Raw genomic sequence first — 27213 nt, 5'->3', positions numbered from 1 at the left:
CAGGCATTTCCCTGGCCATTCTGAAAGCACTTACTTCATTATTAAACAAGGTGTGTAACAGTACTGCTGATGGCAACGCTTCAACAATTCTTTGTAAAGCTAAATCAACTCCAAACTGCATCAAAACCATAAATAGATAAGAGAAGGTGTAATCTTGCAATCATTACTGATACAAGTGTTCCAAATCTCCCCATTTTAATTCAGGATCCATTTTATACTGGCTTAATTCCAGTGATTTCATTATCTGTGAGAAGAGAATCGAGCCCACAAGCTTCAAGGAGATTATTTAGGTGAATGAGGTTTGCAGGCCTGGAGAAAGAGCTATTGTCAAGTTACAACCAGGGAGATACAAACAAGGGGGGGTACTTTTTGTTTAGCTGTTTGTTTTTTTTAAAAGCATGCTGCTTGCCATTTGTTCTAATTTCAAATGAAATTAGCTTGGTAGGAGATATTTCCCAAACAGGGCCCTCCCCCATCTCTTTCTAAGGCTTTGATTTCCTTGCCATTAATCTTCAGCCTGCTTCCTTCTAAGGAGGCAGTAATTGAAAGCCCATTTTGTGCTAGATTTAATTACTTTTTTCCTTGATGCAAATGCTTCCCTTAAAGCCAAAAGAAGTCCAGCAATGATTGCAGGCCTTTCTTCCACACTGACACAAGTCTGGCTCACTTTTCCTGAGGGGGATTTGCTACCAAAACCACCCCTTTGTCACTACTGGAAAGAGATAAAGTACATCGGTAGGCACAAAAGGACACAGCCTGTTGAGAACACCACATCCCTTTTATTACTGTGAGGCTAAACAAGGTACAACATATATCTGTGCTTTAATACATACTGTTTCCAGAAAGAGAGACTTACCATTACGTAGAGGACTCCACTGCCTACTGACTATGAAAATTCTGCTTATATGGGTAAATACAGATATCCAACTGTCAAGGTTGCATTAGTTCATCACTAAGAGACAGGGCATAAGAAATTTGAAGAACAGAACTGTCTCAAATACTGCTGCTGCTGCAGACCACTTGGTTGATATTTATTTTCAAGTATATTCTTGAAAGGAAAGATCGCCCAGCAAACACGCCCTGGATACAGAAATCAAAGCAAGCGGCTATAAAGATAATATGTTCTATCCTAAAAATATTTGCTGGCATTTTACATGCTCTCCTGGTGTAAGGGGAAAGTTCCCTGTTTCTTTTATTAAGTGAGAGCAGGTGCTTGTTAGGAATTTAATGGCTGTGTGAAACCTGATAGCAACAGAAGAAACTTCTGTGCCTGCACCAAGAAGCCTGATAATTGTTCCCATTCTAGCAGCTATTGCTCTTTGTAGTTGTACAGATCCAACCTAAATTGGACCCCTCCTGTCCCAGCCACAGCTCTGATTCTCACCTATTGCTTCTTTCATTTCGTACAGTCAGATACAACCCTGGCCTACGCATCAGGGCCAAACACAGATAAGCATCTCTGCAAAGTATTTGGCACCCTACTGCTGTCTTGACCATACTACAAGCTTTTCTTGCATCAGAATGGAAATCAGCATCTTGAAACAAACAAACAAAAAAAATCAAGATATTTAATCAGAAAACAAATAGGAACAGTACAGAAACAGGCAGGATTTCAGGAACCAAACACCTGCATTTTTTTGCCTAGTTTTGTGCTTTTCTCTGTCTGTGCTAATCTTGCTTTTTCTATATTATCCAACGTTTGCTTGTTTTGTGTAAATCATCTCCAGCATCTATGGGATGAGCAGTAGCTACATCTCTATGGCTTGACAACTCCACAAATTCCTATAATCCATGTTGAGCTTTGCTTTGGCAAATTTCTATTACTTCCCTGGCTCCAAACTCGCTGTCTAAGATAATACACAGATAATAATAAAAGATAATACACATAATCTGTTAAAAGATAAAACAAATAATCTGTTGAGAGTAGACAGGAATAAACTTGGAGTGGTTAATCTACTGAAGTACATCTATTGACTTCTGTTCTGTGTCTGATCCAGTAAAATCCAAAAAAGCAGTTAAGAGTGGAGGCTCAAGCTTCTCTAACATCAGAGTGGATAAACCGAACACAAAAAGGTATTACTCTGAAGATGAACTCTTTTTCAGGTAAAAGCTACTGGATTTGCTAGCTTTTAGGATACCACCATGGACTGCAGAAGCAGTGTAGCACCTGAGGGGAATCTCCTGCTAGTAAATGATGCATTTCCAAATTTATGCTAAGAATCATCCCTTCTTCCTCTCTGAAACCATTCTGATTTGCTTTATCTTCCCAAAGCATCGGCTTCTCCACAGCAGGGTACCCGCTTTTAAGTCATGTTTGAAAACTGCCACATAATTAGTAAAAAACAGCCATCACTTCATTAGCCACTGCAGCATTGCCTGTCTCCTGCACAATGTGATTCTTTACATGCAAGAAAGAGAGAAGCTGGGAGCCTGCTGCTCTGTCATGGTCCCAAAACTCAAGAAGGACGCTTACCTTTGCTGGATGCGTGGATCGGTTTGCACCAAGGGCAGGATGGCTTCCAGCACTTTACTTGCTGAGCCTGGCAGCATCTCTAACACCTTGTTATCAATTGCCATTTTGTCCACAATGGTCTTAAAGTAGCGCAATGCACTGACAACCTCCTTCTCCTTTTCCTCTAGCCATGATACATTCTGAAGAGGAGGAAACAAAGGGGGGAGATGTTAAAACCTGATGTTACACAGCCTTCTCACCTCCTCTACCCTGCACACCTTCTGCAGGCAAGTTTGCTGCCTGTCCCTGCCCCTAAGTGCAGATAGCAATGATAATGCAAGAAAGGAAGCAACAACTACTGGTTTTAATTGAGCTGCTCCTTTGATGCAATCAAAGTCCTCCAGCACATCTCACTACCAAAAGGTGTTTTCAGCCAGCAAATGCAGCGGATGAGCCAAAGGGAAAAAGAAAAGAGGACACCCCCCTGCCCTGAATCAGAAAAACTTACTTATGTCTCCATTTCTGTATCCATCCTCATAGTTTCAACAACATATGTGCTGCTCATCCTTACAATTCTGATTAATTCTCCTGACTCCAATATGCCTACTTGTTTGAGAGTGGGCTACAGTCTCGTACCTCCATTCACAAATAACAACCTCCATCCTGATCAGCTTCCAACCCAAACCATTTTGTGATGCTGCTGGCACAAGGGAACTCACATGCTTTCAGAGGGACAAACTGTGAAGGTTAGGTTTTGGCATCGGTGAATGAATATTGCAGAAGGGAACAATTCATTGGAATAAAGCTGAGTTGCAGTCACCAACTTCCTTGCCACCACCAACGCTTAGAAGAGGAAACTCAGAAGTGATACATGATGCCTTAAAGGCATTCTGGACAGGGATATTTTTAAGAAGTTTACCTGAGTACGCCTGGAGGACTTTTAATGCCACAAGCAGCTCCTAAGTGAGATTTAAATGAACTACTGAACACTGTTAGAAAAGGAGCAGAGAGCTTAGCAGAGTCAGGTTTCATCCATTATCTCCTCAGTAAATTCAGCTTCAAGAATTAATGACCTATGGGCATTGTGCGCTCCCCATACTCTTGTCAGCTGTTAGACTGCTGCTTTTCTGTGAAATCAGGCCAGCAGCCCAAAAGGTTTTAGGAAGAACAACTTATAGGCAACACTGGTTAGTAATGTGGGGCCAGTTGCATAAAAGGATTAGATTCCCAAGTCCCATAGAGCTCCAAGTCTAACATCCAATCCAGGACCTGCAAACCACCCTGTCATTTTCCATCTCATCTGGGAAGTGCCCAAACTCTGCTGCTGCTTCCACTTTATGACCATACTGCTTGCCAGGCACCTCAAGTTCTGACCTGCAGCCCACAGCACCCAAATTCCCTTGCTGAGGAGCATCCTGGCAACTTACTGATACAAAAAAGGACATTTCTCATTTTTCAGGCATTTCACCACTGCAGAATTTACTCCAAGAGATACGGAGGAGCTCAAACTCAGACGGTCTGGCACATCATATAAAATGATCACACATTTCAGGGATGAAGAGCCCCTGTATATCCCCAAGCAAGTATGACCATGGCCCTCTGGTCAGAGCTCTCAAAAAGAAGTGAAAAAATGTGGACTGCAGTTCCTGCTCTGATGGCTGTTTATGTATTTCATTCAAAAACTGTTTCCTGAAGAAAGGCTTGTGACTTAATAGCTTAAACACTCTCCTGGCGCTTAGGAGGGATGGGCTTGATTCTGAGAGTTCAGGGCTGAGAATGACAAATGGAAACACATATCCTTCCGCTGAGCACACCAAGGCATGCAAATCCAGCTACCGGACACTATATGGGACACAGCCCTCCTTTTGCAACTTCCCTGCCAGCTCTTTGGGTGACATTCCCTAGGAGCACTTTTACTGAATCTCATTCTGAGGTCCAGAGGTACCGCGTATGTGTGTGCGTATGTGTGCACACAAACATACACAAAGCAAGCCTGTACATCCTACACAGGATCACAGGTGCTGCTCAGAGCTCGCATACATCAATGTCAGTTGTTGCTCCGAGGCTGAAGTTGCTTGTGTTTAGTGCTTTACTCACTGTGGCCTGAGAACAACAGCAATAAATCTGGAGAAAGGAGCAATAATCTAGTGGGATGGATGGATATTAATATATCCCCATGCCTGTATCTCACAAGAGTAATGATATTAAGTTTTTCCACCAAACATCTGTGTTCCTAATGCCAAAGTAGGAGTCTTCCCTTAAATAATCATTACAAATGCATCATGTATGAGACACAACTGACCCAGAAAGGGGTTACAGCAAGCTGTACAGAACACACCCAATTACAAAAGCTGAACAGACCCTTTTTGCCTGCATTTTGGCAATGAAAAACCTATTACAACTTTGCATATGTTGCTGAAGGACACTACTGTTCCTACAATATGCCCTATGGTTAAGAACCAAAGACACGGTCCAAGGGACAAAAGGAAGCTCAGAAAAACCTCCCCGTATGGTGCCGAATTTCTAGGTATAAAGGGGAAGAGGAGAGGTCTGCATAACCTTCAGGTTACCCATAGTGATTTCACATTAATTTTTTGGTATTGCTATTTCTGCTCTACAGTGATTATCTACTTAAGATGCTATTTTTATACCCTTGAAGTACTTAAAAGGGAGGAAAGGATGATATTTGGTTCATCAAGTATGTCTTCTGACAGAAAATCTCCTGTTTGTCAACTGATGTCTATATTCCAGTGAGGGAATCTGGCAACAGTCCATGCATATCCTCTTCCCCACTCCCTCCACACAAAGCTAATGAGCTCACTACATCCAACTAATTGATTAGTTGGACAGTAGCTATTAAAACACACAAGGAATGAGCCAGAAATCAACAATATATCACAGTATAAAACTGCATACAGCTTAAATAATCATGTATGGTAATAAAAACTACTGCAAGTGTTTTGTTTTCCAATTAAAAAATCCCAATCTGCACATAAAGAAAGGTCTTGCGTGTTCAGCATGCCTTATCAGTAAATCTTCTTGAATTGTTTTTAAGAGGAAAGAAAGAAAAGCAAAACCTTCACCTGTTATTAACATGCTAAGATATATTTGCTGTAGGATAGCATTTTGAAATGGATACTTCATTTCCAATTTATTTAATTTGTGGTCAATTTAAAAGAAGGCCTCTAAATTATCTCAACGTCTTGAAACATCGTTGCAATTAAAAGCCTTCAAGGAGTACTCTCCGATTATTCTTTCATTTTTCAATAGCAGCCAGCAATGCAAGCTCCTCGGCTCAAGAAAGCACATCCATAGCCTCCTGGGGGAAAAAAAACCCTACAGCCTGGGAAATAAAAGCCTCATCATCTTCCACCTGATGGTGCAGAATAGGGCCAGGAATCCCTGCAGCGACTTCTCTGGGTGTTAAGCACATCACACAGAAAGATAGCTGTATCTTGCCGACTGCTTTCAGTAACACTACAACAACCCTCAGCAGAGATAATCTGAAAAGGTTTGCACTCCTGGCACTGCACACTGGATGAGACTTTCAACAACTGGGAAAGACTGTGAATTATCATAAATAACCTCATTGGTCTTAACTATCGGCTTGAAAACTGACTGCAACAGTACTGTTACAGAGACAGTCTCCAGCCTACAAAATGAGGTCACAACAGCAGAGGAGATAACACTGCCATGGGTTTGTGCTGGGAAAGAGGGGTGACCTCAGCGCTTAGAGGACTTGGAGTATGTTGGGGCTGAGGAACAGTGTGCTGGGATCAGCAGCTGCTTGAACACATCTGTTTGACTCCCCGCTGATGTCAGAGATTGAGCACATCTTTGGACCAACTTCATGGATTTGCTTGCCTGGGTTTTGGGGTTTCTGAAAGGATCCATTCCAAAACCAGGCAGTTATCTGGAAGCTGTAAGCATAGCCATAGGGTGTGGAGCATTGTGGAGAGAGATGTGTCATGCCATATACTACATGCCATAACGCGACAGATAATTGCTTATGGCAGGAGGTCTCATCAGGCTCTCCAAAGGGAAGTACATGCCTTGGTTGCTCTTACTTTACACTACACAGTACAGTTTATAACTGACCATAAAGTAACACTGATGATCCTGGAAAATCTGCAGAATTCTGCAGAGGACAAAGTCACACACTGGATTTTGATAAAGTGAGTACCAGCAAGCAAAACAACAGCAAGACTAATAGAACAGGTCCTTCAACTGCTTACTTTGTTCACTGACTTCTCTGGTGTTTTCACTGTCAGGTCAACTTGCTTTCCTTTCTTTGAAGGGGTTCTCTTTATTTTTGGTGAATGAAACTTGCCCTTCAACTTCATAGTGAACGAGGAGAGATGGGAACGCTCAGAATCTGGGAAGACAAAGAAACACAGTACTGGATTAGGGTGAAATTGTTGAAACCGGGGACATTGTGCTACAGCATTATCTGGGATATAACTGCACCATGTAAATTTATTGCAACCTTGTAAATTTGTTGAGTGGAACAGGATAAAAATATAATTGTGGCTCTCTATTAGGCTTCCAACTGCAGTATCACCATCATTTCCTGCTTCCCCTCAGAGGCAGCAACACTGTAGTGCAAAGGCAGGAATAGGAACACCTCTCTTAAAAGCACTTATCCCCAGCAGATCCCAAAGTACTTTACAAAGGAGGTAATCAGCATTGCTCTCTTGCAGATGAGTCAAAGGGATGAAGTGACTTGTTCATAGACGTCTGGCAGAGCAGAGCTCCTGCCTGTGTCTTCACTGGGGGTCAGCAGCCACCATGGGTGTGCAGGCAGGGTTCTGCCTGGTACCCAGGACCAGTGGCTGCACCAGGTCCTTTCCGATGTTATGCCTTTCCTAGGCTGCTGATCTCTGCTCACTTGGCAGCACCACCTTTGGATGTGGCTCCATGGATAATGCGAACAAAAATGCCAGCCCTTGTCAATTACAATAGATTTCACTTCAAATGTACTAGAGAAACCAACAACCAGAGGGATCACTTCAATACCAGGGCATCCTTGAAGGGGCTTAAATACAAACGGCTCGACCCTTTTAACAATTGCATTTTCATGGGGTTTTGAGTATCTAAAAGCAGAAGTCTCAAAGGTTAGCAATCATGCCATATGCAGACTTACCGTTGAAATATATTTTTATCTGTTTAGCCACAAAGCTAAATAAAACTACGCTTCCTTGTAGAGAGCAATTCAGAATGCATTTCGAGCAAAGAGCACTTTAATAAATGAAGGTCTGAACTGCTCTCTAGTGACTCAGATAATTCAGCAGAAGTTACCAAACTTGCCTTTATATTAAAAAGAAAAGCAAGCAGTTTTGCTGTATGTTTCATTTTTCTTTTAGATTACTTGGGAATTGACTGCCCTGGCTGTAATGAGCCCAAACACCACAGCCCCATGCATGCAGCACTGCACCACCTTGTTAGCATGCAGCCTGCAAACAGAAAAGGCTGCTGAGTCAAATCTAGCACCCAGAAGCTAAATACCACACTGCAGCACAAACACAGCTCCTCGTACTCAGAAATTACCTAACCCAAATCAAGGGAAGGAACCTGTGCTTGCCTCCCCAAAGGGCTGTCCCTTTAAACTCAGTTTCCTGTACTGTGTTAAGACCCTGCTATTAACACCTTTACCAGAGCTAACCCTCTGGTTAATTGTGTCCTCTAGAGCACAGTCTTGCAGGCATGCTATTAATGGAAGCTGCACCAGCACCAATTGTCATCTAGTGTGGCTGCAGACCTCCATTTACAGGAGTAAATGCATTTCCAAGTTTTCTTTGTATCATAAAATCCCGTTTAATGCTCTGAGGAGGGAGAAACTAAAGACCTTGGTCACTGCAGATAAATCCAGACATATCAGTTGGCCTCTGAAGAATCGCTTACAGCAGCTGGCACCTTAACTTAGCAACGATTTACGTCATTGCTTTACATCTACAAGGGGATCTCCAAACCTTTAAAACCCCTCCGGCTCCACAGGGCGCTGAAGGTCACCACTGAAAACAGTTCCTGGCTGCTGTGGTTATGCTCTTGTACTAACCCCTCCAACAGTTCATAGTTATTTCATACACCATAGGAGTATTTCTATACATGCATGTGTATGCATGTATGCTTGCCAAGAAAAGTCATGGCTCTGAATTTATTTGTCAAGGACTGGCAAACAATTGCAACAATTTATCTGTAGGGAAATAATAGTAGCAGCAACAAACTGTATCTGGCTCCTCCACAGGCTGCAGTGAGATCCAAACTGCTGGTCTGAGTAAGAGAATGTTCAATACCTACAGAACCCTCCATTGCCTATGGTGATAATTTTGCCTTCTAGGGAATAAGACATTTGGAAGGGAAAGATTTCATAAGACTGCCATTTCCTTTTCTCCTTCCACCAGACATCTCTACCCACCTTTACGGGCAAGCAGATGAACAGATGAATTAATGTGTGCGTAGGGTGAGGAACCTCCAAAATGAGATGTTCTGTCAGCAGAGAAAGTTTCTCTTCTGCTAACAGCAGATCCCCATCACCACCACCACCCTAACCACTGCCCTTTGCTCTCTTTACCCTTCCATCACATCAAACACTGCATCATTTGCATGCCACGCTCCAAGGCGACACAGACCAACAGAGTGAGGACAGGAGCGAGTGTCTGGAGCAGAACAGGAACTTCTTAAAATAGTACTAATGAAGTAAAGCAGCTGGCATTTGCAATAATAATAAACGTTACTGTTTGAACAGCCCTGTTAAGTCCTGCTTTGAAGACCACAAACTAATGCAGCTTTTTTCTGCCATGTCTCTCCATCTACAACAAGGCATTTTCCAGATCTCATCTGCTCACAAGTTTCTGATGCATTTGCAGTTAAACAAATGAGTCACAAACCAATATTCTCCAACACTCAATTATGTGTAGCACTTAAAAATAGCACTTTTCTTCTTCCAAGCACATTACAAACATCTTCTTCTCATCCTTAAACAGTTAGGTCTTAACCTTACTCTGCAGATGGGAAGCAGGCACAAAGGTGAAGCAACTTGCCTGAATAGAGCAGAGGGTGAGTCAGTGACTCCAGTATAGCATCTCCATCCAACTGCAGGCCCCCATCCCTATCCCCATATTCACGAATCAAGCCGTGAAGCTACTGTGATTATATTCAGTGAATGCCAACAGACATTATTCAGCATGATGGGCTTTAAGCTTTTCAAGCAGATATATCATTCAAGCATGATAAACAGAATTTGCATTTTAATAAATCGGGATGAAGTAGTGCAAAGGAGAAGTCAGGAAGGTGTCCTGGTTCAAAGGCAGCAGTTACCTAAGCTTTTACAGACGAGGACTGAAACCCTCCTGCAAAAAGCAAAGCTGAGTGACGTCCTAGAATGGGTACATAGCACTGGTCTGCTTTGAGAAAGTCACTTTCTTTACACTATATCCTAATTTAAATATCTAACATGTCCCATATCTGCGCAGTTAAAATATTCAACCAGGACAGCATGCCTTTACAGATCAATTAATCTGATAATGTACAGAGAGAAGCAGAAAACAGAGTCATGGCAGTGTTCAAACCACCTTCCTGCCTGTCTGCAGTAACCAAACCCCTTAATGCAGCATTGAGGTTGTTCCCTGAGCTTGGTAGCCAGCCCACTGGAAACTGTTCTATCATATTACCCTCGACTCCTATTGATGAATAACCAGCAGTGTTTAACTGGAATCTCAGCACTGGCTTTCTCAACTTCTCTTTCTGCTTTTTGGTGTGCAGGAGGAGGCTACCCTACACTTCTGTGCAGTGTCCAAGTACTAACAGGATGAATGGGAAAAGACAAGGTCATAAGCTTGATGGAGTTATATCAACTGAAAGGGGAAAAACTTGAGGTAGTGTTGCGTTGAAGCATTTCTGTCTCAAAGGAACCACTTTCCGTCCCCTTGTATTTCACCTGCCCAGATTTCTCTGCTGTGAAAAAACCCCAATCCCTTCAAAACTACTTTACTCTGGATCCGAGTTTCTTGATTTCTGACTGGAAGGTTTAATACGTCACTCGTCTCACTGTTAATTCCATCCCCTGTTAATGAGACTCCCGCTCCGTTGTGCTTGAACGCGCTCCAGCTGTTGAGTCACGGCCCCGCTCAGCTCTCGGGCTCCTCTCCCCCCGAACGGCACGTGTCTGGGGTCCGACCACACACACAACAGGAGAAAGCTCACGTTATGTGCCTGCTCCAAGCAGCCCCGCTGCCAAGGGTGGCCACAGGGGAGCTTTGGTACCCCTTGAGCCCTACTGGGCTAGGGAGGCCACAGCCACCTCGTCCCCTGGCAGCTCCACCAGCCCTAGCAAAGCAGTGCTGCCTGCCAGTTCGCTGACAGAAAGCTAAATCTGGTGAGGAAAGAACTGCAGATTTTAAACAACAGCAGATTAAGAGGCACAAGGGAAGGCAGATAAATCAGCTTACGTGCTTGATGGTGAAGAAACTAGGCTGCTCAGGGAGAAAGCCAGCAAGTCAAAGCCCAATGTCCACCGAAGCCATAGTCAAACGGTCGCTTTCCACTTGGTTCAAATGAACTCCAGAAATTAGGTCAAAAAACACATGCTGGTGAATTCCACCAACCTAACCCAACAGCAAACTATTTACTTTGAAGTCAAAGTGAAAGTTCAGGGTTTTACAGAGCTCGGTCATGGCAGACTTTCCAGTTTTGGGGTAACCAGTATATGGGAGGCTTTGGAGATGGGAAATAACCCCTGTCTGCTTCTGGACCTCCTGGTGATGTTTCTGTCACTACAGCACAGCTCAATGGCAGGCAGACTCCAGCAGCAGGGACGGGCAATTCCACTGTTCAACTTGCTTAGTGCGCATATCAAACGGACTGAAAACAGGCTTGGAAAAAACCAAACCCAAAACTTTAGATTACAATACCTTTTCTTTCCTTCACGTGAAAACCTAAACCTTCCATCTTCTCTCCCTCTGGTCGTGCTCACACACCGAATGCCTGCAGCTTTAGAGGCGACAAAGCCTTAAAAAGGGTTATAGTTCATTTTCCAGCTTGAACTGGCTCTTGTGGCTTGTTAGAAAGAACGAAGTGGAGTCTAAAAATCTTATCCCACAAATGGTTCTCTTTTCAAAGGCCATTTGGGTCTCTGCTGGATGCACATATTTAAAAGCTATCAGATTAAAAATAAGAGCAGACATCTCTCCCCATGTCATAATGAAGCTATTGTGCACATTTTTAATCAACCGCTCCTGCCATTTCTGCCACGAGCCCTTTGAAGGCAGAGGTGACTTATGTAATGAGTTACACAACGATGCCCATTAAAATGGCATTTGTTCCCTTGGGCTCAGCTCCATCATTTGTGGAAGACAAAAGGCAAGTTGCAGGGCTTCAGCTAAACCTTTGCTGACAGCGACTTTAAGAGTTCAGAAGCAAAAGGGAAAAAAAATAATGAGCTATAGCTCAAAATGATCTTTCTGCTGAGGGTGTCTGCCTGGTGCTGTGATGCGGTACCCAGCGAGAGGCTACAGGGCTGGGACTGTGGATCTGGCTCCTCAAGACCCAATTCTGCTGTCAAACACAGCAGAACAGGTGATTCAGGATGGGCAGATGGGCATATGAGAGCTTCCCACATGCCACAGAGAACAGATCTTTAAAGGTTTTATATGACTACTGCTAGAATTCCCAACTGTCTTCCTTTCACCCTGAAGGCAAGGGCTGTATCTACTGCATACCTGTAAGTATGCACACACATCTGTGGAGCCTCTGCCCTGGCTAAAGCTTTTGGGCTCTCCTGTAATGCAAACATTAAAATAATAGTGATTACCAGAAAATCGAGGCCTTTGAGCTTTGCAGAAATGTTGCTCTAATCTGAAACTCAAACAGCCTCCCTCAGCAGCTGAGAACCTCTACACAAGCACTGGCAGAGCTGACACATTAAGGCACAATGTGAAGCTCACCAGTGAGCTGTGGGAGAAAACTACCAGGAAACTGAAAGCTGCCACAGAAACAGAAAGCTACCACTGGTAAAAGTAAAGGTTAATAATTCTGTGGTGGAGGGCATCTCTTTCCTTGCAACAAAACAGTCAAGCCTGCCAGTGGGTAGCTATAAGGATGGAGAGGAAGAACTAGGCTTTCAAGGAGAGTTGAACAAACAGATGATGAGAACCCCAGATAAGTTCTCAGCCCTTTCACACCTGCAATGCGTAACTCTGCTCAACAGCCTCCTGCTACATTTCACGCCCTCTTTCTCCAGAAGTCCTGGGGATGTTCAGACGTCTAAAAATGCTGATATGCAGCGCTTGTGCGGTGCTGGGTGTTCTCAAAGGGATGAACTGGGATCCTGAATATAGAAAAGACAGAATGTGACGGAACAGAGTTAAAATACCCCTCTTAAATGTATAAGCGTAGCACTGCTGCATGTTGGACACGCTACAGAAGCCTCAGGCCTACCACTTCCATTTCCATTAGTTTACTTTTCTCAACTTTGCCATTACCTCCAGAGACTGAAGCAAAGAGAATTTATTCAGAAACAAAAAAAAAGACCTGGTTGGGGATCCAGAAAGGAAAAAAAAAGGGAGGCTCCAGTGTCAATGAGGAAGTTTGCCCACCCTAACCTTTGTACCTTAGGTGGAGCTGTTTGTAAGCTGCTCCAAGTCCCTCTCCAGGGAATCAGACTGCCAGGACAGCAGCCAGGTTTGAGAGGAAAACGGTGGAGGAAGGGCTGCTCGGGAATCAAACAATCGCTCTTGAGCACTAAAGAAACTTTACCACCACGTCACCTTCGAAGCAGCCTGCTTTGGGGAGCTGAAAGCCCCACTGCCCTTTTTGTGTTTTGGCAACATTACAGTGAATGAGCATAACCCAGCGAGCATTAATGATGCGCAGTGACAGCACACAAACTCCTATGGAAAAGGGAGGCTCAGTTCCCTCTCAGCTGGCCAGGCAATGCTCACTGACTCACAGGCTTCATTATTTTTTACGCCACCCTCTGGGGCCTCCAGAGGAAGCAAAACATTTTGGTTTGTCAGAGAGCACATTTCTGTTTTGATCTTTTTCTTCCTTGCAGCCATGAATGAGGCATCTCCAGCTGCAGCAACCTCGAGTGGAAAGAGCTCACAGTGTTCGCAAGGGAAAGGGGAGGCACAGAGGGTAACTTATCAATTCAGCCACGTCTCCCGACTGCAGTGAAAAGGATGGGGGTCAGTCAGTCCCATTCATTTTACAGTGCACTAGTACCACAGCTCCTCTTCCTTCCAGTTTTGTATTTAGAAGCAAATCTTCAGGTTGTGAGGAAAGGAAGATGCACCAGACCAAGCAGCAAGTTCAAAGCAGCTGGCCAGGTTCCCTCCAAGTCCTCTTTTAACCTTAAGGGCTTCAAGAAGAGAGAAATCTCCTTGCATGCAGACCCATAAACCAGGAATCCTTCAGCTGCTGAAAACTGCAGTAATGCCACCCAACCGATTTACTGGGGGGAAGGAAAAAGGTACAATTAATTGAACAAAGGGGGATTTAAGGGAGCAGGACTTTGCTGCCCAAGCTCAGTTTCCTCCAGCGCACCGAAGCTGGCTCTGACACTCCTTTCTGAAACAGATGCTGTAATGTATTGATAAGGAGCAGACAGGACTTCAGTTCTGCTGTATCTGAAAGAAAACCACTGCTGCAGACTGGTCCTGTATCAACTCACAAGCAGAAAGGTTGCCATTTACCAAATCACTAGCAAACCTCTGTGCAGCATCTGGTGAGTCTCTGGTAATTTCCCATTTAAGTACTGATTTTGTACAGCCCTGCAAGCCCGAAAGAACTGATGGGATTACAACACTGGTAACATGACTCGTAGCTCCCTCTGTGCCAGCACCAGTAAACCAACGAGAGAGTCAAGTAGCCTCCAACATCAACCAGGACTGCTGTAGTCCATGCTCTTTTTTTACACATAAAACCCACCAAGGCTGTTAACATTTAATTTTAAAGGGAGAAAAATAATCCAACTACAAGGCATAACCTCTGCTTTACTGCGGCAAACTGCTTTGACACAGAAATTGAAATGGCTGGGAGACAATCTACTGAATTTCTCTGTTCACCAAACATGACTTAATATGGGGTCCTTGGGCATCCCCACTCGTCTAGTGGCTTTATGCAGATATAGTCATGACAGTGATTCAGACATCTAAAAATAAAGCCCTGCAGGCACAAGTATGCATGCACACTACCTGAGTCACCCTGGGCTGTAGGGAGCATACGAGCCAAAGCCAATTTGTTTCATTCACACTACTGCCATGGCCAAGCAAAAAGCCTTGTCACTGAGCTCCACTTAAACTCCTTCTCCCCTCCTCTCATTTTACTCGAGCACATTTGGACTCTTTCCACGTTGAAAACCCTTTATAGGCTTGGGTTTCAGTCATATGGCTGTCAGCTTTGAAAGTCAGACCTGAAAGATTATAACCTAATGTTGCTGAAGTTGTTTATCCATCTCCAAGGTGACAGAATGTCGTCACTGGCACTCTACAGGACTGCAAGCAGAAACACATTATTTCAGATGCTTTAGGGAAAAGCCTAATTGCTTGCAACCTGCCCACAGGTTCAACAGCTGAAAAACAAGGTTGTAAATGAGAGCCTTGCCTTTGCATCTGCCCCACTACACCAGCTCTGAATGGGAAAAACTCAGCCCTCTTTCATCCTTAGAGAGTAACCTCAGCTCTCATTCATTAGGCGATGGAAAAAAAGAAGAGAAGCTGGCTCGGATCTGCCTGACACAATTTCCAGTTGCTTTGGACATTACTAATTATAGTCATCTTTATTTTAGACCTCAGATTACAGCCTCTTTGCACATTCAGTCTGACTTGCAAAGCTAACATCTCTTTTCCAGTGAGCTCAGGAGGAACCTTATACCCTGCCCAAAAGCCACCACCCACACTCATATGAGCTGAGCACAAGAAATAAGATCAAAACATGGAAAGCATTTGCTCAAACATGCTCAATTTTATTTCCTTCTTTAGCAAGTGGCATAGATTAAGGGCAACAGTCCAGGTGAGAGTGTGATGTAAGCTCTTTTCCATGCATGTTAAGAGATGAGCTAACTGTTCTGTAAAGAAGCCTCATTTCTCACTGTTCTGACTAGCACTGTATCCTCAGGGTTCAGATGCTGAAAAGCAGATACTTGGCTCAGTAAGATTAAACATGTCTGCACAACTCCAGTGCACCGTGCTGGGGGCTCACACCTCTGCAAGAGAAAGGAAAATGAATTTGAGGAACCAGGCCAGCTCTATCTCCTAAAGGCACTGCAACAGCAGTGTAAACTTCCCTGATACTGCTTACTCAATAAAACAAGGCATCACAGGAGGGCTATGCAAATCTCTGAACTTTGAAGTACCACTGTGCTGTTGCCCCAAAGGGCCAGCTCTCTATCTCCACATACACAGACAAGCATGTGCGCAAAGAGATACAGCAGCACCGCAGGTGTGAAATTTCTGATGTAATCAGGTCAGAAGCTGCTGTTACATGCTTGTCGTGCTGCTTGCACAAAGGGTTAATGAGCTGTAGGCCATATCCTCAGTTCCATACCCTGTTCTATACCTGATAGGATCTGCAACCAAACCACCAGTTTTATTGCCTGCCTACAGGCAGGAGGAAATTTTAGTCTCCTATAAGCACAATTTGAAACATTGGTGCCTCCAGCAAGGGGAAACCGAGATGTTAATTGAACTGAGCAGCCCAGGAGGGAGCTCCCTCTTTGTTAGCTGTAGGATTAGCACATCCCTAGACCATCATGGCAGGAAACATGAGGTAGCTTACAGAGTCTAAGTGGGACGTCTGCCTTTACATTCTACTGCACTAAACATTAAAGGTTACTTTAGCAGTAAACAATTATTTGTGACGACTCTCTGTTTTATCCCATCTTCTCATGCCAGAATGAAAATCTCCTGGTTATGTTGCTCCTACACACAACTGGTTCAAGGAGAAGGCAACTGCTACAAACACCTGCAGCTCTCCCCAGTCTTCTCAGCAAATCCTGACTTTAAAACAATCAAATCTTTTAAAATTATAGAGAAAAAAAGAAGAAAAACCCAGCAGATCTGTACAAGCATCAGCAGGAACACAAGGGGATTCTGAAGGAATGCAACAGCATCAGTAACACAACTGAGCCTAGCATGGAAACAGTCCCTAGACTTTTACTTGTTAATTTAATGCTGAAGAAAAAGCAGCTATTCCTTGGCTATTTTGGAATATGACGTAGCCTAATGTGGTGGTAAGTTTGGAAACTCACATAACAAGGGGATAGCGAAGCCTTCTTTCTTTGGAGCTGAATTCTTTGCCGTCACGCAATGTCATCTCTTGTATCACCCAGGCTGTCTGTATTTAAACAGGTAGCTATCTTTAATGGAAATTAACAAATGGGGGCCCTACTAAGAATCAGTTCCTATTTTTAATGAGCTTCCACTTTGTTGATACAGGAAGCTGGCCTGCATTTCAATAAGAAACACCCTCAACACTGACATACAACAGCAGGGTGACAGCTAAAGGGAACTAAGCTGAGACTGTATTTTACCAGAAACAAAGTTTAACCTTATCTCAGCATCTCTTTATAGTCCTACTGAAACAATCCTTTCATCGCTGAATAAATCTTGGTGCATTAACAGCTACTTGAGCGTGGTTTTTACTTACTGTCCATTATCATACCCCATCCCATGCAGAGCATGTCATCAGGTTTCGGAAGTGAGATTCTGGCCAAGAGCCATATCTACCAGGGAGGCACTGGGTGCCACATGAATCTATGAAAAAAAGCGTGTTTTAAAACCCAGTGCCCAGAGAAGCTGTGGCTGCACCATCCCTGGCAGTGTTCAAGGCCAGGCTGGACAGGGCTTGGAGCAACCTGCTCTAGCAGAAGGTGTCCACAAACTGGATGAGTTTTACAGCCCCTTCCAACCCAAACCATTCTATGATTCTGTAATTCTGTGGCAGAGAGACCTCAAGTTTCTACAAATAAGAAATAATTTTGTACAGCATTTATAGTTAATTTGGTTTTGACAAAGCAGCAAAACCACAACCAACAAAGCTATTTAAGTCTCTGCAACACAATACGCGATTGCGTGGCGATCCTGCCATCCAGCTCTGAAAGGTGAATCAATACTCATTCCAGCTCGTGGTGCACCGAGCCATACTTTGGGAGCTCTGGGGGTCCACGTGGAAAATAGCAGCTAGTCTGTAACGAGAAACTTCAGCTCCACAAGGCCTCAAGCTGCATGGTGCTGGTCTGGCAGCCCCGAGAGGGCTGAGGGTCGGGTCAGGGTATGCTCTATCACGTCCAGGGAGTGCTGCCTCCTCGCTCAGGCTAAGCCTGGTGCTCTGTCAAAACTTCAGTGTGATTAACTGTATGCTCTGTGGAAAAACATTCAATAACCTACTGATTCCTGCTGCACATTTAGTATGTCACAGCAGCCGGGTTCAGAAAGATGTTTATACAAAATACCTCTGGTACCATTATTAGGAGGGTAAACACCTCCCAGACCTTCTGTGCTTCATATTAACAACTGGTAACGCACAACCACCCTCCATAATCTTCATCCCTGTCAGATTCTGCAGCATCAGCTGGGTGCAGCCAATGAGCCGAAAAATGACACCATAGTAAAGCAACAAGAAACACTGTAAACCATCTTTCAACTAATCAAGAACCACCTATAACGTTGCAAACATGAAACCGACTTTGTACGTATGACCTGTGTTTATTATTTTGCAGTCTAAGCTAGTACTAAGCTTTGTGTCAGCGTAGTTAAAAACCATAGCTTTGTAATTGCTAATATCACACAAGACTGTGTGTCCAGCACTTGGCAATAAGAGGGGGGCAGACAGCAATGTCAAAAATAGGAAAGCAGACTTTTCTATTTTATCTACTCTTATCTGAAAACTCATGGGGGGGAGAAGGAAGGAGGAAATAGAAGGAGGAAGAAGAGGAGTTGGGGTGCTGCTTGGCAAGAAATACGCATGTGTGTTGTGGGAGGGGGTTGAGAGGAGTTGAACACTGCAGCCATTGACTGCAGGACCTGAGCAAACATCTGCTCCCCACAAGGAGCACAGCTCCCTGCACGGCTTCACGAGACTTCCAAATTGAGCTTGGACTTCACTTGTTTGAGCAGTGGTTTAGGGGAGCTTCCCTTTCCTTTCTACCCTGTTTACAGATTTACTCAGCAAACTCACTTGGCCTCCCTCCCCAAACAAACAAATACATTCTGCCTTTTTGATCCTCTGTGTGCTCATGGACTCTACTCTGAGCTCAGCAAATAAACTCTCCGCTACACCTACTTCTAAAGTGCTGATTCCTGCAGAAGAATGACAGATGGAAGATCTCTCCCCTGCGTCATTTTTGGCAACTCTGCAGTCAGGAAGGCACTCTAAATGCGCCCCCATTCTTCATTAACCTGAAAACCAGCTGTGTATCTATTGCTAAGAGTGCAAAACTAAAGATGTCTCAAACAAATCATGGAAAAGGCATTTGATTTTGGAAAAATGCTTCATTAAATGTGTTGAGAGTCTCCAGTTCCTCTGCAGAAGGCTCCTACAGTCTGTATGACTTTAAACGGTAACATTTCCATGTCTATCCTGATATTGCACACAAGCCATAGGTACAAAACACCCAGAACGGTCTGAGTGCTGTTATTTGATAAAAACCCAGCACTATATATAGCAGTCACAATGTTAAATTATGAAACTGAACCCATTCATATGGAAACTTTGACAGAGGCCTCTCACAGAAGACATTTTCAACAGGGATTCAAATCACTTATAAAAGAGAATTAAAAATATAGAGAAAATACCTCAAGTACAGTCAAGTTAATGTGATATTTGTTGGCTAAGAACAGAGCAGGTGAAGAGCTGAGCTGGTTTTCTGGCAGCTGTATGAATCTATATAAGGGAGAGCGCCTGAAACTACAATAAACTGGTATTTATTATGATAAAATATACAAACATGCAAAGCCACAAGAATCCTACAGCTCAGAATTTACAATGAGGGCTGTTCCATGCATAAAAGTGAATTCAAATCAATGTGAGGGCTAGAAACTCACATTCATTATTCCCAAAGAACTCCCTACACAGTTTTGCTTCAGAATAAGACTGGCCAACTGCAAAGTGGATTTGGCAAATCAAAAGACAAACTGGAAATAAAGGACAATATTCAAGGATAAAGCTCATACAGATGGGAAGCTGCTTCTGAAAGATAGAAAATGACAAACTCCTCGAAGAAGGAGATGACAAATCTTCCATCTTTTTCTCATAGGAATTCTTCCTACAATCCAGTGGCCTGTTCTCAAAATGGTTTGTGTCTGTTTCTTTTTTCCCAGTTAGTAGGATTGATTTTATTTTGTCGTATTTATGTAAAGGACACTCCAATGGAACTATAGGGAATCAGGAAAACGGAGGAAATAAACCTGTTCCTCCAACATTCTTCATTGTAAAGCAGAAATTCCTGATTTGTGCTCTCATGTTAAGAATTGGGTCTGCTTTTGCAAAACAACCCAACAAAGTGCCAGCTCCACTGAACTACTTTGTCATTCACAACCCAGTGGAAGGCAAGTCAACCGTAGGCCTAACGGCAAAGCTCTAGGCTTACATTCAGTCAATAAGTCTAAACAAAGCCTAACCTAGCACCGAACAGGCATCTAGTTTTTACATGGGAATTTGCAGAATGTTAATTTTGCCCCTTTAATATCAAAACTGCCATCTCTGTGGCTCTGAAATGACTGTGTGATGGGCCTTCATTTTACAAAGCCAGAAATTCATGGCACAAACGGGTAAGAGGTAGGGATCCAGAACAAGTGACACTTGCCATCAGTCACATGAAAATCTAATGCAGAACAGATGCAAAACCACGTCAATATTGGCAGAGGACCTACCTGGATGACAGCAGCTCAATGTCACCGTGAGTGGCATTAAAGGACAAATGGACTAACTGTGATCCTGAAGCCACATAATATTCCTATAATCAGCTTAAAGCACACTGCCAGTCAACAGCCAGCAGAGAGTAAACAGTTTGGCAAAGCTGTTCAAGCAATAATCAGGTTACTGGGAAATAAATGACCAATATTCACAGCAAATGACCCGGCATAACCCATCTCACGATCCCTAACAAGCTCTCCAGATTTAACAGTATGGATGCTTACAGTTGCTTTCAACATTTCAAACCAAAGAAACCACTGCCTCATAGTCTTAATTGCCTCCCTCAGCAAAGCAGAAGGGGATTTGGAGTCTCCATAAATTCCTACTAGCAAAGGAATCAGGCCATTAATTTTCTAACATTCAGTCTACCGGGCTTATTTTACACCATCACTAGCCAAACCAGAGTCCAATAATGAGATGATCTATTTGGAAGTAATATTTTGCTTGGAGGAAAAAAAGAAACATCATTTTCATCTATAATACCCATAAATCACTTTATTTACGGACTACAGCTTGGGGACTCAGGGCCGGTCTAGTGATAGGATTTCTCTTCTATTTGCACCATGTCAGCATCTGCTCTCTTCATGCGAAAACAAAAAGCTGCCCAAAGACATTATAGCTCTTTCACACCCTGAACCACCCATATCCCAAAGAGTCTGCCTAGTTCAGTTAGTTATAATCACACTACATTTTGCATATCCTAGCATTTTAGTATTGAAAGTGTTTAGGTGAATATATAATACCGACTGGTAGAGCAGCTCTTGTCCAACTTCAAACAAATATTAAACACTTCTTTATTTGAAATGCTGAAGTCAAACGCTCCAAGGCTTCTTTCACAGAGTGATCATGCAGCAAATGATGGGTATACAAGGTGAACACCAGTAAATACAGTCAAAAGTATCCTCCTCTCCCTAGACATGTTCTTCTGTTCAATTATACTGTGGTAGATATGCTTGTTAAAGGATTTTCACACACTTGAGGAGCCAAGGCTGGTAGGGATTTTTGTATTTTAAAGAAACATTTTACTCCTATATATTCAGTGCTTTTAAAGAGAAGCTCTGATTGTGCTGAATTATTGCATCAAGAAACAATCATCTCCAAGGTAAAAGGTAAGAGAAATATCACAACAGGAAGAAGAGAAATGATATTCCAGATATGAGAGCAAACAACACTGCTTTCAAAGTGTGCTGGGGGCTATACAGAGCCCACTTACTGCAGATAGGAATTCAGATTGGATTTTGGAGGTCTAATCTGAAATAAAGTCATAATATTCCTGGGGGTAAACAGCTCCAGAGAGCATTAGTGCTATAGAAAGAGGCTGCTTTGACCAAATTACCATCACTCTTACTTGAAGTCACATCTTCTGGTTGTGTATTAACCCAATAATCTTGTATGATCTTCACCTCAGTCTATCGTTCTCCCTCCACAGTAGCACAGGCCAGAAAGGGGATTCCAGAGTTCAAGCCCATTCTCTTGCTGGATTATAAAAATCACAGCGTAACCGTATCACACAAAAGCTCATCCACTGGGACCTGATGCAAAACAAGGAGAACCAACACAAGGAAAGCAAACAAGGAAAGCAAACAAACAAGGAAAATCGTTAAACAAAGAAGGAAGATCTTTGAAATCATCAGTCCATTCACTTTAGTGCTGTTAATTCACAATGATATTGATTCTTAGAGCACGTTCTAAATTTTCAGCAAAATAAGTGTCATTTTATATGAAAAATACGACCTGCATTTGAATTTCTGAAGAGGAGCACAGATGTACACAACACTTTGCATGTTAAATACGGGCTTCAATTTCACACGTGCCCATCTTTTCAATGGCAAATCTGTTCTGACACTGCTTATTGTACCAGGATCTACAAAATTCGGAGCCACAGAGTTTTGATAGCAAACAGGCTGTCTACAGAGAGGCTCAACAGTGAGAGAAGGAAAAAAGAGGCTGCTCGGTCGTCAATCAGATTCTTTTTAATCAGGTTGAAACGCTTTGCTGCAGAGAGGGGGGTTCAGTCTCTCCAATCCACATTCCCATCCCTCATGCTGCTTTCTTAATTAGCAGCAAGTGGGCAACAGCTGTCAGTAGCCTGGAGGCCAGAAAGTTATCAGCAAAAGGGGCATGCGTAAAGGAGAGAGACACGGGGGCAGCCACAGAACAGGTCTGTTAAATGCACGAGTGGTCAATGCACGCAGGAGATCCGGCCCCAGCCGAAATGGCATAGTAACACATGGGCCTCGTATGCTGACACGGAGAGGATGCTCTTCCTGCTGGCTTTAGTCTGGTTGTTTCAACATATGACTAATAACAGGAAAATTTAAACCTAGAATAGAAGGAAATGGGAAGGCCACCCTAATGTCTCGATGGAAATACATGGGGGTCAGTTCAAAGGCACAGCGTAATATAGTCTTCAAGATTGTTCCTGAGGTTTTAAGCATAAAAGTTGAAGCACGAGAGAGAGGGAGGAGAAAGGATGTTTTACTTAAAACTGCAGAGAGAAACTGTGGCAGAAGATATGAACTTAACCAGAGGTGACTAGAAGCCGTAACCTCAAACAGTACGAAAGAAAACTCTACTCAGTCATTACTTCTGTATTAAATCCTACAAGCCCACGTCATTGGTTATGACCTTATTGCACCACATATTAGACTAATATGGATCAAAAAAGAAATTTCTGCCCTAGAAAGATGATACCCTCTGGTCAAGCCATGTGCTTATCTGGCAACATAACTCCAAGACCCTGGATGATCAAGGAATAAAGTAATTGCTTCCCTGTTGGATGCACTGATTACTGTCATTTGTGGCAACGAGGAACTCAGCAAAAGCGTTAGCAATAAACTGCATTATTAAAATTTCCCACTGCCTATTTGTTAATGAAAAATTGCCACGATCCTAACTTCAGCTCCTTCCAAAGTCAGGCTTTTGAATTTGGCTTTAACCTTCTCAGAAAGCAGAGATTTGGAGCAATTTTCTGAGGCCTGTCTGGCAGGCTGCAGTTCTGCCAGTTCTAAATATATATCAGCTTTCTGAGCATGAACCTCCACAAGGGAAGCTGGGCTGAAGATGGAAGCATTTCCCCAAGCTGCCAGTAGTCTAGCAACACATCTACAAACCCTCATCAAATTAAGTGCTTAATTACAACTCAGACTTTGAGACTCTGGAAATTAGGATAATCTTCTGGGAAATTTATTAGTCTCCCACAAAAGAAATTGCAACATACAAGCCAAAAAAAGCGCAGAGCTTGGAGAGTGTTAGCCCATCAAATCACACCTTGTACTAGATTCCTCACCCTAATGCCTGGAAAATACGAGGTGAGATCCGCAACTCCATTTCAGATTCTTGAGCCTCTGTGAAGGATTAGTATCAACATAACCAAGAGGTTAAACCATGAACAGCAGTCTCTTGTAAACAGTTGAGAAACGTTTGAGAAGAGGTTGATGGAAAGCTAAGTGTGCACAGACCTTCTCACACATTACTTGGGGAGTGTAATAGAGGCAGGGCTGCAAAGGGCATTGCTTGGAGAAGGTCTCAACACAGGCACTCATCACACACCACCTAAATTTTGCCAGCAAATCACGGGCCCTGCTCTGTTCCTCTAGGTGGCATGCTCTGTGCACACAATATAACCTGCGTCTTCTCACAAATGGAGATGCCACCACTACACAGCACATCTTCCCTTCCTACTACCTAATGAGATCTGAAATGCCTTAAAAACATGAACTAACAACCCACTCACAGGGTATACAGCTCCAGTGATAAACTGAAAAGCCCACAGAAGCTTATGGAGAAGTGGACATCATCTGACCAAAGTTCTATCATACCAGTAAATGAAACACAGGCAGAAGTTGTACTCACTATTCTCACCTCACTACAGACAGCACTCTCCATCACCACCCATCATGAAGTAAAGGGAACAGAATAAATGCTTGCACAATGCTCTAAAAATGTAAACTCTAGATAAACACTAAGCATTACATATTTCCCTCTTTGATTCATGAAATCACTGCATCAAAGGAAATTGAATCTTGTTCTCAAAATAAGCCAGAACATCCCACATTTCCCATTGCTACCACTCTCATAAGACATGACCTGAGGAGCACATTCAGCAGCAGGAGAAGCTCTACCGCATGGGCAAGATGTGTGTGTATGTTTCTTTGCTGTGACACATGCACCACTATTTGCTGGCACACCCCTATACATCTCCAGGACAACCCCACTGAATCAAAACCTTGTGACACAGGCTTAGACACGCGCATACCCATCAATGCGAGTGCATGCATCAAAAACCTGTAAACTAAGAGAAACAAAGGGCAGTGGAAGGTGACAAAGAAGAAATCACATCCTGGTATCAAGGACAACAAGGAACAATAGAAAATGAAAAACGGTTCAAACACAGAGCTCAAATGCAGAGTGAACGAAGGAACTGAACTTGGGTTGGAAGTATCTCAGAAGTTGAGCTAGGAAGTGATTACACTGGGTCTACTTGTACACTACATCAGCTATAGATGAAAGGGTTTTCCCCTTCAGCAGCTCATCTCTGCCTACCCAGCTTCCAGGCAGGTTCACATTTGGAGCACAGTACTTCTCATTTACTCTTTTTCTTGAAGCTATGGAAATCTACTCACGGGTTTTGACAGAAGTCAGCTCTGTGATTTAAAACAGAGGATACAACAAAAAGGTCCACATTTTTACTGATGAGGACATGACTCCATTTCAGGTGTGTCCCCTGTCTAATACAGGGCTTGGCAGAAATCCAGCCTAAGTAACACTGGTGCTAGAAGGCTAGGAAATGCTAAAAGCCACAAGATGCCTACTTTCAGAGACAGAAACTGCTACATTAACTCAACATGCGTTAAATCAAATAAATTTGTATCCTGGAGCAAGAGTCTGGGGAGTGTCCAGACAAGCCCTTACAAATAGTACCCAGCCTGAAGTTAAATACTTCTCTGTAAACTATCACACAGACTGTGATACCATAAGAACTAGAAACTTTTTCCAATAGAAAATTCCAAGCGAGTGAAACTCTGAAAGCAGCTCTTGACACAGCTTACCCACGCGTTGGTGCTGATCATTTAAGCTCGCACTGCTTCCTACTGATATTAAGGCTTTCACGGGATTTTTCATATGGCTTACTCATAATGAACAGCTGCTCTGGCAACTGCTGCAGTCAGCATGTACTTCCTGCCTTGAAAAAGAAGTCATCAATACATCTCCGTACAGAAAACTGTACTCTCTTTAAAACAATTCATGATAGGGTTTAGATATCAACTGGCTACGTGCCACCGACACTCCCTTCAACAATGGTTACACCCTCTATACAGCTAAAAATGAAATAGCTGAAAAGGAAGACGTTTTATACAAGTTCCCAGGGTAAAACACATCTGAGAGGCACTGGTCTGGGACTCACATTGTTCTACTGAAAGAATAAGCATCTGAGTCCAAATTGTACTTCCTTCACCACCTTCCCAGACTTGCACAAGAAGAAAATCCAGCTGAGCTTTCCTTTTACACTTCTGGTGCTCTCCAACAGAACGAAATCCCAGCATTTTATAGAACTGTTAAATGAAGAAGAAACGCTGCAGATTATGATTTACCCTTTTGTTAGCATTGCTTGTAGCACCAGCGAGACTGGAGAGCTCTGAAACCCGTTCAGTGTTGACTTTATGCTGAATACAAACGTTGAGTGATCTGCCCATACAGTGAGTCCTCAACCACAGAGATCAACTCGCAGCAATGCTGTTTACAATGCCGCCAGTGAGACAGGGTGTCAAGACAAACATCATTGTATTAATTGCATCTGTTGATTAACCAGGCCAAGAACAGCCTTGTTTCAATCACAGGCCTTATAAGCCAGTACTGAAACGTTACTGTAAGTGTTGAGATGGATGAGTCAACAGATAAAATACAAAAGCCTTTGTAAAGAGACTCTTGCTGGAGTAATTTGATAAGCTGCACAGCTACACAAAATGATGGTCTTTATTGACATAGCTTGCTCATATAGTCCTTAACTTGGTTTTATGTTTCAGTCTTGCTTTTTGCAAGCTTTCCAGTCAAAGCTAGGCAAACACACACATACTGTTACCTTTGCAAAGGTGAAAGATGTGCAAAGATGTGTAACCCATATGAAAATAGTTTAAAATGTTGTATTAGATACTAATCCTGCACACTTGGGGAGCTTACAATGGCTCGTCTCTATTTTGGATGCTGTCCTTGACCTTGTGGAGTGAAAGACCTTTCAAACCATCAGATAAATATAATACTGGAGGCTCAAGGGTCAAACCAAGGAAGGAAGCACTGGCCACACATCACGGACAAACCTCTCTTTCCATTCTTAATCGTCTGACATGATCCCTGCAATGTCGCTTAAGGTCACCAGATTCAGGTTACTGAAAGCATGACATTTTAAACCTGATCTCTCTCTCATCCAAACCCATCTGCAATTCATCTTTTAAGGCTGAGATTATTCATTCTGGGGGAATTATCCACTAATCAGTTTTTATCTCCCAACTAGCTCCTCATGCTTGCAGCTAGCAAAGAGCTCAGTCTGGCAGGGGTTCTTGCTCCCTCTGCTCTTACTAGAGACCATGGTAACACAAAATAGTCCCCCACAGTACATGCTTTTAAATACATTTGATGGCAACTCCATGACCAAAGGTTAAGGAAACTGGCACCAATTTAGCAGCCAACACTTCATGTAGCCAGGGTACAGAGGCACAAAACAAAGCTTCAAGTTATGAATTGCTTTGCCTGGGCTGAGCACTAGCTCTTTACATCTTCTTGCAAAGGGAACTGCTCTGTATGATTTTCTCCCACCATGACTTTTTGAAGAAGGATGAAAACTAGGGAAAACC

The 27213-nt window shown here is 43.1% G+C and overlaps 1 protein-coding gene across 6 annotated transcripts in view; it reads right to left on the bottom strand.

Annotated features, from left to right (window-relative positions):
* RAPGEF1 (Rap guanine nucleotide exchange factor 1) overlaps positions 1 to 27213 on the bottom strand; it is an 83729-nt gene that overhangs the window by 44063 nt on the left and 12453 nt on the right. For all 6 annotated transcript variants that reach the window (XM_061476807.1, XM_061476809.1, XM_061476808.1 and 3 more), the window contains exons 2-3: positions 6688 to 6827; positions 2474 to 2652 (exon numbers count right to left, since the gene is read on the bottom strand). In XM_061476807.1, coding sequence (XP_061332791.1) covers positions 2474 to 2652; positions 6688 to 6827 — 319 coding nt within the window. The remainder of the gene's footprint in view (positions 1 to 2473; positions 2653 to 6687; positions 6828 to 27213) is intronic.

Source organism: Pezoporus flaviventris, unplaced genomic scaffold (assembly GCF_033815535.1).
Source record: "Pezoporus flaviventris isolate CSIRO_AGI_PZ_B2104156 unplaced genomic scaffold, CSIRO_AGI_Pfla_v1 ptg000097l, whole genome shotgun sequence".
NCBI lineage: Eukaryota > Metazoa > Chordata > Aves > Psittaciformes > Psittacidae > Pezoporus > Pezoporus flaviventris.
Note: the sequence above shows the minus strand (reverse complement) of the source record. Positions and strands in the feature narration are given on the sequence as shown.